Below are 19,053 nucleotides of genomic sequence, written 5' to 3'. Positions count from 1 at the left end.
CCAATAAGTTCCTGTTTAAATTACAGTTTTATTTTGCTATCAAAAAGTTTTTTCTCCCCACTTCGAAAAAAAAATATTGCTTCAGCCATTTCAAGTGCATTAAAAAACTATATTTTTCCAATTTATGCAAAATAAAGACAAAGGTCATAATAAAATTGACTCACACAATACAGTGAAAATTCTATACAACAATACCCTTTACAACGATAACAGCCTATATAACCATGTTATTCTTTGATCCTGATGCAGTTTTCATAGTGTTTATATACTTTATTTATAACGATAACTCTTGACAAACAAATTTTTTATGTGAGCATTGCATTATATTTTATCATGTGTATATAGACTTTAGTCTTTATAATTGAATTTTGAACTGAATTGCTATATTTTAGAAATATAGGACATCTATATTTGTTATGGGCATCTTTTTCTCAGCCACCTAGTTGGGCATTTTGCTTGTTGTGGCCTTGTATTTGTATTTATAATGATACACTGGTCCCTTGAGTATTGTTATGTAGGTATTTCACTGTATATATATGTCAATACATGACTTTTACTGTTGATGACAGAGAGAGAGAGATGTGAATTAAATGTTTTTTTCAATTTATTTTTCACTCACTTCAAAACAGGTCTAATAACAGATCGAACATTGCCGAATGTCGCTCTACCCATCAGTTCCCTGATGCAATTTTCTGCAAGGGCCCACGGGTTAGCTTCTTCTTGAGGCGAATCTGGAGTTTCAGAAAGACCACCACTAGAGAGGTGGAATTACATGATTACAATTTTCGAAACAATTATTTGTCAAACAAAAGTATAAAGTAAGTTCTCAAACTGTTGAAATTCACAGCCCGTTGCCTTAGTGCAGTGTTTCCAAATTTTTTTGATGTTGTGGACCTCTGGTGAATGTCAATGCACCCCAAATCCCACTGTAGAAAGAATTTAATGGCACCGCCATTTGTTAATGCATAATTTGCTAAATGCATTAAATGCCTTATTCTTGCAATGGAAATAAATGAAAATGATCCAGCAGACCCTTTATGTACTAACATACCCCTCTCCCAGGAGTCTGCAGAGCACAGGCTTAAAAACACTACCCTAGGGTTAATACACCTGTGGATGTGTGGAAGCCCTTATAACAAGAACAATTTTGATAAAGTTGGTTGATTTAAAAGAAAATTGAGTTTGCCCAAGTAGGCACAAATTGATATCCTCGGTTTAGCACAAAATCCTTAACAAAACTTTTTCCCCAGAGAGCTGGGGTTTCACAGCTTGAGAACCACTTGAAGAGAAAAGTAAAAGTTAAGTTTACTGAAGAAGAATTTGAATTTCTTTGATAGTTAACTATATGAGAAGCAAAAATACCAGCAAAACCCAAAACAATTTTATCTCAATGCAGTGATGAGTATCTTACCAATGACCTTGCATATTGAACAGCAATGAAGGGATGATCTTCTCCATATGAGTTTCATCCCATATATTGACTTGCAAATCATCGCTCACTGTCTTCCTTACCACTCCTTGGATCCCCTTCAAACCAGCAACTCTCAACCTGAATAAGATACAAGGGAAAAGTTTTTTTAGTTCACTTATAAACAACAAAACACTTTAAAAGTTCAGTATATTGAGAGCTTATGATTGCCAGAACAATTTTCACTGTAAAAGACTTCTCATATATAAGCGAATTCAAATATTTTTGCTTCGTCAAGTGTAATAATTTAGATAAAGCAAATATGCTCTACAATTTATGTTATTTTAGATCATATCACTCTAATATTTGCAATTTAACAGGATGCTAATAATAAGCAGCTTATTTTACAAAACGCTTTCCTCTGGAATTTTGTATTCTGAAAATGTATATTCAACCGTCTGAAAAATTCAAATTTTCAATAATCAGCTCTCTGCTCAATTCAGAGTCCATGAACTCATCAACATCTTTCTGCCCATCTGAAAAAGTTTCATCACAATGGTTTTTTTGCATTTGATTGCCTTCAACTATTCAGAAACGACTCTAAACCATAAGTTAACTTCTGGTGAAATATCCTGGCTAGTGAAAGATGAATGCACCTTGTCAGACACTGGAAATGAATAAAATCTAAATGTAATGAAGCCGAAATGTGAGTATTACCTGTTTTGTTTGCAAATTGGTGTGAAATATTTAAGAGTAACATGTGTAGCTATAGTTGCAGTGCAATTCATCTCATTAGTATAACTCGTAGGGGACATTAAAAGAATCTGGCATTTGAGACTTTAGTAACAGCCAATGCTTCCAAATTTTGTGATTCATTATAAACACATAGTTTTGTATCTTTGCAATCAGCTTAATGGGAAAAAAAAAAGGCAGATTCCTTCTTGGCCCAATGAAAAAAAAAGTGGAGCTAACCCTTTCTTGCTGCAAGCCCTGCAATTCATCAATGAAAAAAATTAAAATTAGCTTTGTATCATCTTAAGAGGCCATTCAACCACCCTTTATGAAAATATAAAATATTCTTAATGATATCTTTATAATTTGTGTGTATTTATTCACCATTCCCCTGCAAAACTTGACCACACTGGTGCAGGCCAACCTTCAAAGCCTTCTACAGTCAAGACCAGAAACATCACATCTACAATAATTCATCAAATTGCATCGATAGCTAACAGGAAGGAATTATCCAAAAAATCACTCAAATGGTTGTTTTTAAGCAAAAACTGTAATTCGTTACAAATTAGCAATGACAATCTATACCACTCCATTAATTAATACTCAAATCTTAAAACACAAGCAAAAACTATAGTGAGTTAACTGTTTAGTTTATCACCATGTGAAAAATGATTCTTGTACATTCATAGCAAAGTTCACTACAGAGTGTGAGACAGTGGTGGTTGGACTCACTATGTATATTCTCAAACAGCAATCCCGATCAGGGGGGAATAATCATTGAATAAGATCAATCTTTGGGCACAAAAGGCTTAGAGGGTGGGGCACAATGATTTATAGAAAAACATTTTTTAGTTATTAGCCTTCAAATAACATTGAAATGAACAAAAATTGACAACAGTATACAAAGGCATTTTCTTTCAATATTTTAATGCTTTTGGAAAATGTTTTTTGGCATGAAAAATACATTTTTGATTGGCTTTGGGGGAGACACGAGACACGAGCTCCCCTGCATACGCCTCTGATCTCAATATGCAGTAAGAGATGGAGGGTAGACATTTTTTTTGCTGACAAAGAAAGGGGGAGGGGGGGGGGGTAAAAAATAGCTAAAAATAAAATCTGCTGGTGAAATACTTGAAAAACCCCTTCCGCTATAAACTATAAATGTGCACACATTTTCACATTTTGAGTTTATTAGCTGGTTGGATAATTTATTTTGCTACGTAAGTTTTGCCAGATTTGTTTTTCTGGGACAATTCGGTATTTCCCTAATCATTGCTTTCCCGACATTATCCTTATTATTATTTTGAGATGTTTTGTTTTTCCCTGCATTTTCAATGAAACCCATTTGAATTTTTATTCTTTACTAAAATCAAGGATTAAAATTATTTTTCAACTTGTATCATGATAATTATGACTATAAATACGAATAATTATCCTCACATATTTATCATGTGAATTTTTTTTTTTTGAATTCATTTCAATCACTGTGATTTTGCAATAGCACTTTATTTCCCACCCTTGCAGATTATAGCAACAATTTGCAACTTTGCATCATATTTGGCAACAATCGACGATTTCCAATTTTTTTAAATCCAAAATTTCCTGTATTTTTTTTTTTATCAAGGGGACATGGTCAGCATAAATTACAAAAACTGAGGGATGTTATGGGATTTTGTTGCCAAGGAACTTTTTATAAAGATACAAAAAAATCAGAAGAATTGAGTTTCCAACTGGAAGATTTTAAAGCAAAAAAATTGGAAGGTTTCCGGTTAAATCGAAGCATTGACACCTATGCTATTGGTAAGCAACAACTGTAAATTATAGTGTGGTAGGGAGAATTCATATTGGAATCAATTGAGAAGCTATCCACACTTAGATGAAAATCATAATTTTTTCATTACATAGGTAGTGTATTTTTTTTTCATAGTCTTCCATGACAATTGCTCTTATTTTGGGTCAATGCATTCTTTAGATATATTTGACATCCATATTTTTTCCAGATTGAGCATTTTGCCTGTTGTGGCATTTTTTTTGTTGTGTGTTTTTTTTTTATAATGTAATCCACGTATGATTTGCAAGTAGAAAAGTGGAATATTTACCCAAAGCTACCATAATTTGGGGGTCCTTATAATAAAAGAGCAGTTCACAATCATAGTTTGAGAAAAACAGTGTAGATCAATATTTAGTGGGTGATATATATATTTTTTTAATGCAAAAATACATTTTTTCAAAACAATTTTTTTTTCAAGGAAACACATTCTCTGGATTTTATGCCGAGGTGAACTTGGAAAGAAAAGTCATAGGATCTCTGCCGGGACTCAAACCCAGATCCTCTTCCATTCTGGTCAAGCATGCTACCATTTACACCACTAGAAACACGTTCCGGGGACACCAGATGACTTTTCTTTCAGAGTTCACCTCGGCATAAAATCCAGTTCCCTTGATATATTGGGCTGAGAAAAAGATGTCTATCTCTAATATTTTTTTTATCACCTGAAACAAATTATGTGAAATAGGAACTGGGATGGTTTAATGCATCTAGAATATTTATTTCTTGGTTTGATACCATTCGCAAAGCAACCATGTGGCAAAACTTCAAAACCATTTATAACACACATTCATAAATTTCACATATTAGTTCAATTATATGTACAGACAGGCAGACATGACCACTGACCATCTATAGAGACCATTTTGGGAATGGTTTGAGCTCTTCAGTAGGTTGCGCTCACATTATGTACAAATGATATACAAATCACATATATGCACTGACTTTACCAAGTATATGGACCAGCAATGCACATTACACAAATCAAATCTCTCGCAATTCAAATAAATTTCTATATCTTACAATACCTGACAGAAAGAAAAATATTTTTCATAATTAGTTCTTTAGTCGCAGTATTTAAGAAATTCTCTGTCATTGTTTGTGAATGGGCATTTAAATCAAAATATTTTAATTTATGGAAGTTATAAGATTGACAATAAAGGAAGATATGTTCCCAAGTTTCCAGGGCTTTGTAATGAAAGCTTGTTTTGTAATAAAAGCATTTTCATTACAAAATGTATACTGCATTGATGGAAAAGTTTACTCACTGTATTACTGCGGATGTATATTCTGTTTAATCCTAGCCATAACTGTGCATAAATTCTCTTAGATTTTAAATTTTTATGGCATTTTAAATATTTATCAACACAGAAATCTTGTTTGAGGATTTAATACTGGGAAGTAACTCAAATAAATGTATGAATACATACAAATAAATGCATGAATACAATAAATACATACAAATAAATGTATGAATACAATAAATACATACAAATAAATGTATGAATACAATAAATACATACAAATAAATGTATGAATACAATAAATACATACAAATAAATGTATGAATACAATAAATACATACAAATAAATGTATGAATACAATAAATACATACAAATAAATGTATGAATACAATAAATACATACAAATAAATGTATGAATACAATAAATACATACAAATAAATGTATGAATAATCATATTGTATACTTTGGTCACAAGAGAACTCTGAGTATTTGTGGGATATATTTGTCAAGTATAGTGGGATCCTGGATGTCCTTTAAAAAGTTCAATCAACATTCATTAAAAATATTCCAGATTGATACTGTCCAATTACGTTTGTTATCATTGGATATTTCCGCCCATTTAATCAAATCAACTGCTTTATTGCATCTACCCCTAACTGACCCAACTTCTCCACCATCGCAATTTGTTGCTTTCCCATGAATATTCATTATATGGACAATCATATGCTGAAGTGCATAATTATTAAAAACCTACGTAGATGGTTTTTTGCCTCCAAAACAGCTAAACTTAACAGGGACTAGGTTTTGAGAAAATACCTGAAAAACACCTCAAGGTTATGTGTAGGGGAAACAGAGGATACTTTGAAGAATAGAGGTAAAATCAGTCGCCTGAGTATAAACAACACAGCCATCACAAGCCTATACAATAATGCTATAATATTAAATGTACCCAAATGAAAAGTGGTTTAAGACCTTTCCATGGCTAAATAAAAAATGCTCAGAACTTTAGCAAAAATTTAAAAAGAATATTTAAGGAAGACTTACTTTTTACGAGTTTCTAAATCATCGTGACAGTTGTGGCAAAGGGAGGAAAATTTTGAAACAAAGAAATCATATCTTCTATGGTATGAGGGAGTATCTTCTTCGATGTTTGCAAATTTTACAAACTGTAGCAAAACAAATACACCATCATTATTATCTAATGAAGTATAATATACCTCAATTTTTGTATAATTTCTCAATAAAAGAATATCAATACATGCAGTCAAAGCTCATTATAATCAGCTTGCGTTACTGCGACCGTTCTAATATAATGGCAGGTACAATAAGTTCCAAATGCTTTCCTATCCATCCAATGTTATTTTGTGTCTAATATAAGGACCTACAAAGATCATTCAATCCAATAGAATGTCTGAACCGTGCTCTTTCCCCTCCCTGTTTTGCAAAAAAATGAATGTTGTCCTTTAGTGTGTTTGACCTTGACTTTTAGGCATCTTTCAACCACCTCATTGGGCATTTGTCTGTTACCCTTTGTATTCGATAATGTCAAATTCGGTATAATATGCTTACAAGCACAATCGAAAAAAATACAAAAACACAATTGGATGTTTAATACCCATATGTGACTGTTGCAAGACTGACCCCCTTCATTTTTAAAGGTTGGGGTTTCTCAGAATTTTGAATGAAAAGAATGAGTATGAAAGGTTCTGACCATGAATAAGTGCATGTTGTTCAATAGACATTCATGATGAATCACTTTCTTTTAGATAAGAGAAGAATATATAGACAAGTGGACTTTCATGCTGAAAATGAATATTTTATTGCTCACATTCATTTAACATAACTGTCTATTGTTGAACAACATAGGTGTCATAGTTTTCAACATTTATATCAACATAGCTATCATCATTTTTCTTGGGACGACGAGAGATGCTCTATAAGTAGCATCAGTTGTATGTATACAACTAAAGTTCTCACAAAACTTACAAAATCAGAAACATGAATTTCAACTGATGCAAAAAGTAATCCCCCTACCCCGATTATTCTAATGTTTTCATCTGAATCCAGTGATGTTACTGACATGTTATAGCACGTCACATACGTGGGGTTTTGGAAAAGGACATGTGAAAGTATAACTTGCGAATGACACAGTCTAATACTCTTTAAAGACCCGCCAACAATCTGGATTCCAGGGAAACCGAAGATATAAAACCACTCTACTTCGAGAGAAATCACATTTATCACCAGCCTCTAAAGATAACGCCAGGATGTTTTTCCCCTGACAATTTTTCCATGTGATGGGTTTTTGAAATTTAGTGCCTGAATTAAGCTTTTCACACTTAGTTTGTGTAATTCTAATTTCAAATTCAAAATAGATATCCCCTATCCCTACCTACATTTATACACATAACTTGATATTTTGATTATTATGCATGCTTCTTTTGCTAAATAATCAAATCACACTCATATTTTTAAAATTTGCAATTTTTCTGCTCAGTATAATGAGAAAAAAAATCATTTAGAGCTCATCATACTTTGTGAAAGAAAAATAATGAGCATAAGAAAATTGCATTCATTTTTTAAACTATAAATTCCAATAGATGAAATCTCATCTCTCTGGCCCTATTTTTAGAAGTATCTCAAATTTTTAAACAGTTAGTAGTTAGTTCTTCGAGGCACTGATGTGTGAGCCAACCGTCCATTTGAAAAAGTCTCTGTATACAAATACAATGCCACAACAGGCAAAATGCCCAATGAGGTGGCCTATAGAGGTCTGCCGATAGAGCAGGCAGACCTTCAACAGGATACCTACATAACATTTTGACATCCGCCACTGTTCCTTTAAAATATGGGTGACAAAGAATATAAAAAATTCAAAACTCTGGCACAAAGTTATTTGGAAACATAGTGATACCTCGGCTAACAAAAGATAATTCGTTCTTGAATCACATTCGTTATAACCAAAATCTTCATAAGCCGAAAATCTATTTCTCATAGGTTTCTATGAAAAATTGTTTGATTTATTCCAGGTTCAGCCCAAAATATGAAGACAAGTTTCTTAAAACATGGAGGAATGCAATAAAAAGACAAAAACTGACTGAAGTCTAAAATGAAGCTTTAAAATTAGAAAAAAATGAAAATCTACAGGAAGATGAGAGATATTGAAGATCTTTTTATTTTTATACTAGTGTACACACAACCAACACCAAGCTTTAATAGACTAAAGTTGGCATTGACACAACCCAGTCTGGTTTCTTCATTCATTTCTGATTTGTTCAGCTCATTTCTGTGTCTCGCACATGCAGATGAAAAAGATTGTAGAGTGTATACAAACTGTTCAGCTTGATGCTCAGTCTTGCACTGAAAGAAAGTATGCTCTGCAAACATAAGTTTCTATTTCTTTAATGCATTTTCTATCAGCTGAATCTTCCATTTTATATGGAATGTTTATAAGAATGTTTTATAACCATTTCCATATGAAATGGTTATAAAACATTCAGAAAGAGAAGTGTACTTACACCCGGAAAAAGATCCAGAGGTGGACATGAGTTAATTGCACTCAAGTGAGAGTAATTCTAATGTGATGATTCGCAGAAAAATTCAGCTCACGACGATGCTGTTTTTTATTAGCATGTGCATCCACATCAAGGAAAATGTCTATTACCCGCATCCACATTCATTAGCCAAAGCATCACTGTATTATAGGAGAACAAAAATATTGAATGGGGAGGGCTCGGACCCAAATACCAGATAAAAATTTACACCTATGTACTCTGATGACATAAATATGTTAGGGCCACATTAATATACACTCAGAACACATTTCTGGCATGTACCAATTTATTTGAAATTCCCCAGAGGCATGTTTACAAGGTGGATGTAGAGTTTTAACATTTTATAGTGAAACACAGTAGATCAAACCGACCAACAAGACCAGACTTAGTATAGCCTACTTACAGACTGGGTTGCCAATAGCTGCATTTCTGCCTCATGACACTCTAAAAGCTTCTGCACCACTTTTAAAAAGCTCTCCACAAACAGATTAAGACTTTGAGCATGACACGCAACAAGTAACTGATCCATGGCTTCCATTGCTATCACAACAAACCTGATAAATAGATTGAGGGGAAAAAATAAAATTTTCACAAAAATCACAAAATTTTTAAATTGCAATTGCTATAAAAAAAACTGCAAAAATTGAAAAAGTTGAAATATCTTAAAGTTAAAAAATGACTAAAAAAATACAAATTGTCAAAATATTGCAATATCATATCCTAATTAAAATGAAATATGATGCAGTATTTCTCAAAATAAGTGTCACAATTAATAAAAAAATGTTTGCTATATTGCATATTTAAAAAACATTTTTTTAAAATTACAATGTGAGCACAAAATGTTCAATTAACAATTACCCGTGCTTATGCCTGGAAATATCACGGGATACCTTCAAAGCCAAATACTCGCCGATTCTATCAAGTTTCTCTGGTGAAGACAGAGCATAGAAAGTGAGTTTTTCCATGTTATTACGTACAAGTCCATCCTTAAGGGAAAAGCATGAGAATTGTGAGATTAGTAACAATTAAAACTACAATAGAAAGATAACTAAAATAAACTAAACTAATTTGAAGAAATGTTAAATTATAATCAGTTGATTCACATAAAGTTAATTGTTGAACCACAGAACCATAAGTGGGCACGTGAGATGATTATGGCCGTTTCCCGCTAACCTTCATATGTTCAAACCTATTCCCAGTGATAAATGTGCATGCTCGGCAATTGGCACGCCTCTTCACTATGTAGCGTGATCTCAGAAAAGAAGATTGTTATTAAGCCTTGGAAACCTTATCAAATCATATCGATTACTAAGAACTATTCCCGATTATGAAGATTCATTTACCCCCCACCCCCATCATAATTTTTGCAATCATAAATTAATTTTTAAGCTTGTTTACTGGAGATGTGCATGAATGGTTTATGCATTCCCCCTCCCCCATGTACATATATTTTGTTCAAGCGACATCTCTCCTGAAGGCACTCAAGTTTACCCGATGCAATGTGCTTACATCACCTAGTGTGACAGAGCCTGGGTGTCTTGATTCCCATCACATAAAGTCAATTGTAGATAAGTAAATTGTAAATAATTTTATTTACAGACAGTAATTATTCTAAAATTTTTATTTTTCACCCGTATATAATATACAGTTGAACAGACTTTAAGATTTTTTTCCCTCTTTAAACTCCATACTTTTATGAAAAGACAGTGACATATTATCAAGAAGAGAGATTGAATCTTGAATAACAAACTTATAACCGGATGGATCTACATACCTGTGGCACAGCTGGAAATATGTTATCAACAAGCCGTTTATAACGAGGCCGAAGAGCAGAACAACAACCACAACAACCTGTTAATTTTAAAAGTGACAAGGAGTTGTAAATAATGGAGAATGTTGATTATTTTCAGACATTTACAATACAAAAAAGAAATTTATCTGGTGTGCAAGGTATTAAAAAGAGTTTTCAATATTCTTAAGGTCCAAGAACAAATACGTTAGGATCATACAAAGCCAAATAAAAAATGCTAGACTCAGTCACAGAGAGATTAATGATTTCAAGACCAACACACTTTTGAGTAAAGTCTGAAAAGTAAAATCGAAAACTATATAGTTCACAATGTAACTAATAACTGGCATTGCTCCTGATCCAAATTAAACCGAAATGTACCTAGATCAGGACTTGACAACTCAAAAAGAAATTAATGGCCAAGCAAATTTTTAAGAGCTAAGCATTCCCTTTTTTCCCAGGAAAAACAGTCCAAAGTTCTTTTTGCAATATTTCGGGACATAGTGACCCTTACCATGTCGGTTTTGACATGCTAACATAAATTTTAAAAATTTTGTGTTTCCCTCAGACTTGGACACTCAGTGACTAGACATAGGGAAAATTTTAAATGGCAATACTAATATTTTATTTGCTATGGTGACCTGGCACCTGGAATTGCTGAGGCCTTGACCTAGGCTTAGTTAAAATCTGAAAATAATGAAAGACCATATAAAATAGTTAAAAAAAAACAAAACATAATAAATTAATCACAATACTTACAATCAGGAGGTTCACACTTAGGAAGAAACGAAGTAAACCAACTAGGATGCACACAACAATTCAAACTTTGAACAACAACTTCCATGATTCCATCAACAAATTTGCAAGACTATTTGTGTATATATATATATTCTCGATTATATATAACGGTGATTATCTTTGATAAATAATTTGATTATCTTTAGAAATTACTGTATCCTAGACAACTGGTGTCTTCCCCGAAGAAAAAATATTGGAAGACACAATGTGTGGCTAAGATAGAATATATTTCCCCTATACTCCTCTTGTGCAGGTACTTATTTTTTTGTATACGGATATATAACATTAGATGTATGTATGTATATATATATATATATATATATTCCTATGAAAATTCTTCTCTAAATGGACATTATGGTATTTAACCTATTAAAACTGGTATTTACATGGCTAATGCAAGAGGCTGCCAAGTTTCCATGCCGCTCTCAGAGAATCAATAAAAGATAATGCTTGTGGCCTCGTCGTTCTATTAGGGATATTTTCTGCTCTGCACCTTGGCATTTTCACTTTTTTCATGCTTTCCTTCACGGTACAGCTGCTACCAAATGGACACAGACTGCTCCCCTCTGCTGTACGATCCAAAGCACTTGGGAATTTCGAGCCAGTATTGCGAGGCAGAGAGAGGCTTCCAGTCTCCCAATCAGATGTTCCTGGAACTTCTGAATAACCAGTTTCTCAATCTTATCTGATATTCATCTGTGTATATAAAAAAGAATTCTTTTTTTCCTTCCTGCTGTTTTAGAAATTTAAGTCACACTCCATTTTTATATATGTTTTCTTTAAAAAAAATTTCCCTCTTTTAACCGAGCAGAGGAAGATTTCTTCCTAGAGAGCAGAGCTGCTAATGGGTTCACCTTGGAGGGCTTCTGTGTCATGCCTCTCCAATATTCAAACAGTAGCAAGGATTTTATTGATTGGTCCTTGGGTAGGAGCCATTTCAACATAGGGGTGGGAACAAATGGATGTGAGGGAAAAAAGATGAAGGAAACAAAAAAAAAAGACGGGGAATTTCCTGGATTATGAAATATAATCAGGTGGGGAGGAAAACTTCAAATGACCATAATTTTATTTTTTTGCTTAAGTTTTTTTTTTATTTGTATGTGTGTCTTAATGGACAGTATTTTGATAACTTTCAATAACTTGCTGTTGATCCATCCTGCATTCATGCATGAATAAAATTTAAATGGACCTGGGTACTTTCACTTTTAACGTGTTTTGACAACAAAATAAAGTTTAAAAAAAAATTGTATTTGATAAAACTTTAAAAGAAAATGTGCAAAATACATTCTATTTTGTTCCAAAAGGTATTTTTCCTCCCTTTTAAAAGTACCATATTTTCCTGTGTATAATCCACACAGATGCAAATTTTGCTACTTTGAAGATAAAGTATATTTGGGTGTATAGCCTCTTCAAACCTGAGCCAAAATTAAACATTAAAAAAATTTTTTTTTGTGTTTATTGTATGCCAGAATGCCCTTTAAAAATAAAAATTAACAGATTTTGATCGATATTTTTACTATTGCGATTTGAGTTGGGCACCCTTAAAACATACCTCAAGTCAGTTTTGACCATGGGTGGTTTTAACCAATCTAGTCTATATCAGTTTTGGCCACTTGGAGTGGTCAAAACTGGAGTGAAAATATTTTTTCAATCTAATGATGATGTCACTCATCACTATCCATAAAGATGAATTCAGGAAAGAGAAAATTCAACTGCTCTTGTGGGAATCAAACACACATCCTCTCACTTGCTGGGTGAGTGTCCTAGCCCAGCAAGTGAGAGGACGTCACAACTGTGGGAAAAGCAGGGCTGAAGTAGTCCCCTCCCAACAAGAGTCGAAGAATCTTATTTGATTGGCAAACACGTTGTTCATATTAAGGACCTCAGGGAAAGTAGGTCCAGTGGGACCTACAATTCAGTAATCCGGCACATATCATACCAGTGGTAAGCAGGATTACGGAAAAAAGCAGACTACTGGAAGGTCTTTGAAAAAACAATGTATTTTAATTATTAAAATTATTGTACGCCAGATTTTTGTTAACAAAATGTCATTTAAAGTCACAAATGAATTGAACTTTCAATAAGAATTAATATAGATTATGTAAATAATATAATAATATTATTTTGTAAATATTTTTTACTGCATATAATAAATGTGTATAATACTTTCTCGCAAAAAAAAAAAAAAAAAAAAAAAATTATACCTCTGTTAATTGTATTATTCCATTTGGAGAAGAAAAAAAAACTAGGGGGGAGTGGGAGAAGTAAACTCAACCCAACTTCTTTCTTCTCAAGCTTTTTAATTATATAATTTTTTTAACAGGAGTTAATGTTTTATGCTTTCGTTTTGACTGCAACAACATTGCACACACAAAACAACAGAGATGCGGACAAGACATGAGGCTTTTTGAATAGACATCATCATCAGCATCACTCATGAGGGCCATACACTGGATGATCCACATGGAGATCGATGTTGAAATTGCTGATTTTAGCATAGAAATGCAGAAATTCACTGGAGTTTCCCACCACATCAATAATTTTTAAACTTGAATTGAATCTTCGGTTTTCAAAATATTGAGCTCCCTTAGAGATACAAAGCCTAGAATATTAAATATAATGAGCCAGACCCACTTTTGAGGTAGATATCCATGCAATAACATTGATTTCAAATTTTTATTTATATCTTCTCAAGCAGGAATATGAGAATTAATGTCTCCATATTGTCTTATATTATCCAATTGCATCAATCCATATAGTTTAGGATGTTTTGAAATTAATTATGGGTCCATGTAAATTACATTGAAGAAATTCCGCAGCTTTAATCAAGCATGTTTTGAAGGACAAACAGGCAGATTGATAACTTGAAGTTAAAAAAAAAATTGAAATTTCTAGCTCCCATTAAAAAGAAAAACTATTCATTTCTATGTTTCTTTAATTTATATTTGTTTCTTTCATAAATTGCACAGGAAGTCGCCAAATTGGTTACCTTGTATGTCCCTAAAAAAAAAAGGAAATATCACATGATCCAAAAAGCCTCATTGTCACAAATGAAGGAGACTACTTCACCAAACACCAACTCTGGCCACATCGCTATATTGCAATTTACTGCCATTAGTGAGATGGGTTGGAAGTGAAGGCGCTGTCTATCGGTGGTCACCTCGAGTTCGTTAGGGAAAATATCTTATCGATATCCTCCCTTGGGTTCGAACCTGGGACCCTGACAACAAACTTCACGATGGTAGACGAGCATCTTACCACCATGCCACTCGGGCACAAATGAAGGAGACTGGGAATCAAAGCAAAGACTGGACTGATGCTATGGGTGGATGGGTTACAATACAGGATATTGTTCTTAATTGTTTTTTTCCCTAAGCAACGGACACATGCAGAAACATGCAGTGATATTTTCCATTTCTACACATCCAGAAGGAGCCAACACCCATCACAGATAAGACCTTCATATGGAATATATATAGTATAGAGTATTTACTATATAGTCCCTTTTTTGGTTTTCTGCGGTTTTTCAGCTTCATGGCACAAATGCGAGCTGGTCTCCTGAAAAGTTTCTCCGCAGAGAGCAGGCAGATCTACAACACGATACTGACATAACATGAAGATTCAAGCATTTCCCATCTTTACTTCAGAAAATGGAAGTTAGATGGCAGCAAGAACACAAAATGAGCACATCTCGACAACATAAATACGTTAGTTAGGGCCACACGTACACTCAGAACACACATTCCGGTATGTGCTGATTCATTAGAAATTCCGTGGAGGAATGTGTACGAGGTGCATGTACAGTTAAGTATAGTAATAATAGTAAACCTCAATAAATCTTTCTCTGCTCAGACAAGGGACTAGGTTAGGGAGTGAGCAAAAGAGTGATCTAGAGTGTGCGCAAGCTTGTGAATGACCAAAGCCGTAACTTAGAGCGTGCGCAGGTATGTGAATGACCAAAATATAAAGACCCAACAGGTGTAAACATGTAAAGGACCAAACGACGTATAAGGCAACCATGTCATCGAGTGACTAAAAGAATGACCTAGGGCATGTGCAAGATGTTAGTAACCAAAAGAATGTCCTAATATGTGTAAACAGGGACCTGTACAGACTTTTTGACAGGGTCCTGTTTTGCAAAAATTTAGCTCATTTTGTGAAAATTTTGTAGGAAGCGAAATAATCTAGTTAATTTATCACAAAAGAAATACCAAATGTATGTTTTCATTAATTTGTATTTTGTGAAGGGTTCATTTTTCAGATCTGGAATTCTAAAGGATCTGGAAAATGGAACGACATTTCCCCTGGAAAACGTGTCAGTGACCTATAAAGCAATGAACCTTGTCAATGAGTGACCGAAAAAGTGTGCAAACATGTGACTAGAAAAGTGGGCCAGAATTTCGGCTGGACAGATACCGGAAAACGTGTAAATGACCAAAAGAGTGACCTCTAAAGCAAGGAACCTTGTCAGTGGATGATCAGAAAAGTGTGCAAACATGCGATTAGAAAAGTGTGCAAGCATGTGATTAGAAGAGTAGGAATCTCTCAGAACCTTTGTCCTCCGTGCTCTGCCAAGACTGCCCAACCATATTATAATAGCAATATAGTAAAATTTTGACATAATGGGCTTATAACAAGAATTCCACTATAACGAAAGAATGGATCAACCTCTGCATAGAGAGCAAGGGACTAAATCAAACTAGCAACCTGGTGATAGGCCAAGCAGGTGACTGAACAAAAAAAAGTGACCTAGAAATCAAGAATCCAGGTCAGTGAGTGACCAAAAGGGTTACCTGGAGCAGGCAGGGGCGCAACTAGATGCTTGGTCTGCTGGGGTAAGTATGCACACGCAAGCATTGGTGCCTCCTTGTAATGCTGAAGGGTTAAATTTGTCCCTATGGCCCTTCACTAGAACCTGCTATCTCATGGTTACAGTAAGAATACAGTAAGACACTAATGAGTAAGAAAGCATTTTCCCTAACAAGCTTGAGGTGACCTATGATAGATGGTCATCATCATTTCCAGCCCAACTCATTACGACCAGTAAATTGCACTATAGTAATATGGCCGGAGTTGGTGTGTGACGAAGTAGTAGGTCAGTGAGCAATCAAAAGAGTGATCTAGAGAGCGTGTAAATATGTAAGTGAAAAGAACAACTTAGAGACACAGGCATATTTACAGGGTGGGGGCCTAAGCAGGCTATAGCCCAAAGTGACAAATTTGAGGAATGAGTGACAGAGGAAAATTAGGATAGAATGGAAGTGAGATTTGTGTTGGCAACAAAACCATAAATCTGCATCTGCTCATTATCATGAGGCCAACTTTCCATGCCTGAGTGGGCCCCTATGAGGTAGGACCAGTGCTGTCTTGGCCTGGAGGCCTCGAGTGCTCAGGAAGCATGATAATAAGATCTGGTTATAATTTTCGACAGCAAACCTGTAAATTGGTGGGCAGGCATGAATAGCCAGGCAAGGGCAGTTCTGGATTACTTGCCACCGGGTGCAAAACCTCATATGCCGCCCCTAAAGCGGGAGACCTCAAGATAAATCTGTTTGTTTTTTCCAGATGAAAGCCGCCCACCATTGCTGAACGTGCAACATGTTCGCGACCTACTTTTATAGCTGAATTTCTTGCTTTTTTTGGTACAGTATCATTTTATTGTTCTTAATAATGGCAGATAACTTAATCCTCGAAACAGCACTTAATGATAAGCCATCATCACTTGCGCCTATCCTTTAAAGATGATATATATAACAAGGTTGATTTTTAGCATTAAGAAATTTATTTCAAAAGGTGGTTTCTGGGCTCTAGAAACCAGACAAGTGAGAAGCAGAATTTTTCCTTCCGCCTTCATTTGATCGTTCTGGAAAAAATACTGGGTGAGGGTTCCAAAATGCACACTTACGATAGAGTACAGGGGCGGCTCTTGGACCATACCACACGTTGTGGTCGCTCAAGATGTGTGCTAATTATGAGGTGAATGGGTGAAAAAAAGTTTCATTAAATTTAAAAAAATCAAAGAAAATGATTTCTATCTGCTCTGGAGGGACTAAATCCAAAATAAAAGGTAAAAAAAAAAAAATTTAAAAAGTTTCTTTTGTTAGGAATTGTTGGGTTAAGTTGTGAGGGTGGGACTGACAGGGATTCAGCCTGGGACTATTCTTTTTTTCCACACTATAAACTAACAGTGGAAGGAGCCCCCCATGAAAAATATAGCCTGCAAACAATTCCAGCCTAGGAGCCCTGACACAGAATGTGTGGGCCATAAGGAGGGGGATAAGGAGGAAGCGCAAAAAGTCCACAACGGGTAGAGATTCTGTCTCGAACCACTCCTGGTAGATTACTTCCTTGTTTCTGGTGTCACGGTCTCAGGCACCGTCTATTCCCTCAAGTTTTCTCAACATATATCTGTTCAACAAAATATCCGTTGCCGAGGTATGGCTCAAAAGTGTGATGTGAATTTTTTTTTAAATTTTGGACTAAACTAAAGTCTACGCCTTTCACCCTCGCTTGAACTGCCCCTGGGCAAGGGACTCGGAAAAATCACTTGATCCGGGGACCCCACGATGCTTTTAAGACTGTCCTGGGTAGGACGACCCTGGGCTTCCCCCTAAGCCCATAAAAACAACGATTACATATCTATTACAGAATGGAGGTCAGTGATCTGTGACATACCTACACGCAATGTAATATTTACAAACACACACCCACACCCGTACATTTTACTTATACTATACATTCAAACGAAGTATTTAATTGCTGAGGAATGGGGGGGGCGGTGGAGGAGGAAGTCAAGAAGTCAATTGTTAATAAACTCGATGCACAAAACAATATTTGAAATCAAAACAAAACTAATTTTATATATAAAGTTATACATAATACGTATAATCATCTTACCAGCCATTTCCGCTATGTGCCCGAGATCGTTGCCAGCGTTTGTTGAGGGGCGCCGATCGGCGGACGAGGAATAATCAATGATAATTATTATTAAAATCGCCCATCACCGATACCAACAACATCACGGGTGGTTAGGTGAGCGAGAAAATAACACCCGTTCGCTCAAGCTAGACAAGTGACACTCCCATAGCAAAGCTGAAAAAGGTTGCCAATAAAAGACACCAGGGCGCCCTTTTTGGCTTACAATTCTGATCCTAGATCGTAGAGAAGAGTTACGTCATTCATCGGATTTTGATTCGTTCAAATTCGCTGTGACGTCACAAACAAGGCGTGGTTTTTGAGTTTCGTTAAAAGGAGGGGGGTGGGAAGGGAAGAGGAAATAAACTAAAATGCAAAACAGTTGTAAAGTTGTAAATTTCTTTATGAAATCGACATCAATGAAAATGTGAAAATTCGGGTATTGTCCCTATCTCCAAAATTCCTATGAGTCACCAAGAAGGGTACCGTCTTTACTCATGGGGGCCGCCACGGCCCCGGAGGAGGGGCGGCGGCTTAATCGAGGGTGCAAAGGGTGCGGTGCAATCGGGCGGCAGCGTTGACTTACTTAAGACTCCAAAATTGTTAAAAGTTTCACACAGCGAAAATTCACTTTTGTCATCCACGACATGTTGAGAAAGCTTGAGGGAATCAATATAGACAGATCCAGGGGCGTAGCCAGAAATTTCGTTCGGGGATGGGGGGGACCAAAGTGACAGAACAATGGATTTGGCCATCTTTTTCCCCTTTTTCGGTCATTTTCTC

At 35.1% G+C, this 19,053-nt stretch overlaps 1 protein-coding gene across 2 annotated transcripts in view; it reads right to left on the bottom strand.

Moving 5' to 3' along the window:
- The window catches only part of stmA (Protein EFR3 homolog stmA), a 37,911-nt gene extending 19,446 nt beyond the window's left edge, over nt 1–18,465 (bottom strand). The window contains exons 1-7 of one of the 2 annotated variants that reach the window (XM_089251348.1): nt 18,253–18,465; nt 10,543–10,619; nt 9,627–9,754; nt 9,172–9,322; nt 6,259–6,380; nt 1,412–1,549; nt 620–754 (exon numbers count right to left, since the gene is read on the bottom strand). In XM_089251348.1, the coding sequence (XP_089107474.1) occupies nt 620–754; nt 1,412–1,549; nt 6,259–6,380; nt 9,172–9,322; nt 9,627–9,754; nt 10,543–10,619; nt 18,253–18,259 (758 nt within the window). In that variant the 5' untranslated portion in view covers nt 18,260–18,465. Of the gene's footprint in view, nt 1–619; nt 755–1,411; nt 1,550–6,258; nt 6,381–9,171; nt 9,323–9,626; nt 9,755–10,542; nt 10,620–11,316; nt 11,482–18,252 lie in introns of those variants that run through there. The other variant, XM_089251347.1, reaches the window with a different exon arrangement.
- Nucleotides 18,466–19,053: the final 588 nt, after the last annotated feature.

This window comes from Pholcus phalangioides, unplaced genomic scaffold (assembly GCF_987345545.1).
Source record: "Pholcus phalangioides strain wild (caught in Gottingen) unplaced genomic scaffold, Ppha-v1.0 ptg000024l_1, whole genome shotgun sequence".
Lineage (NCBI taxonomy): Eukaryota > Metazoa > Arthropoda > Arachnida > Araneae > Pholcidae > Pholcus > Pholcus phalangioides.
This window is presented reverse-complemented; position numbering and strand designations above follow the sequence as displayed.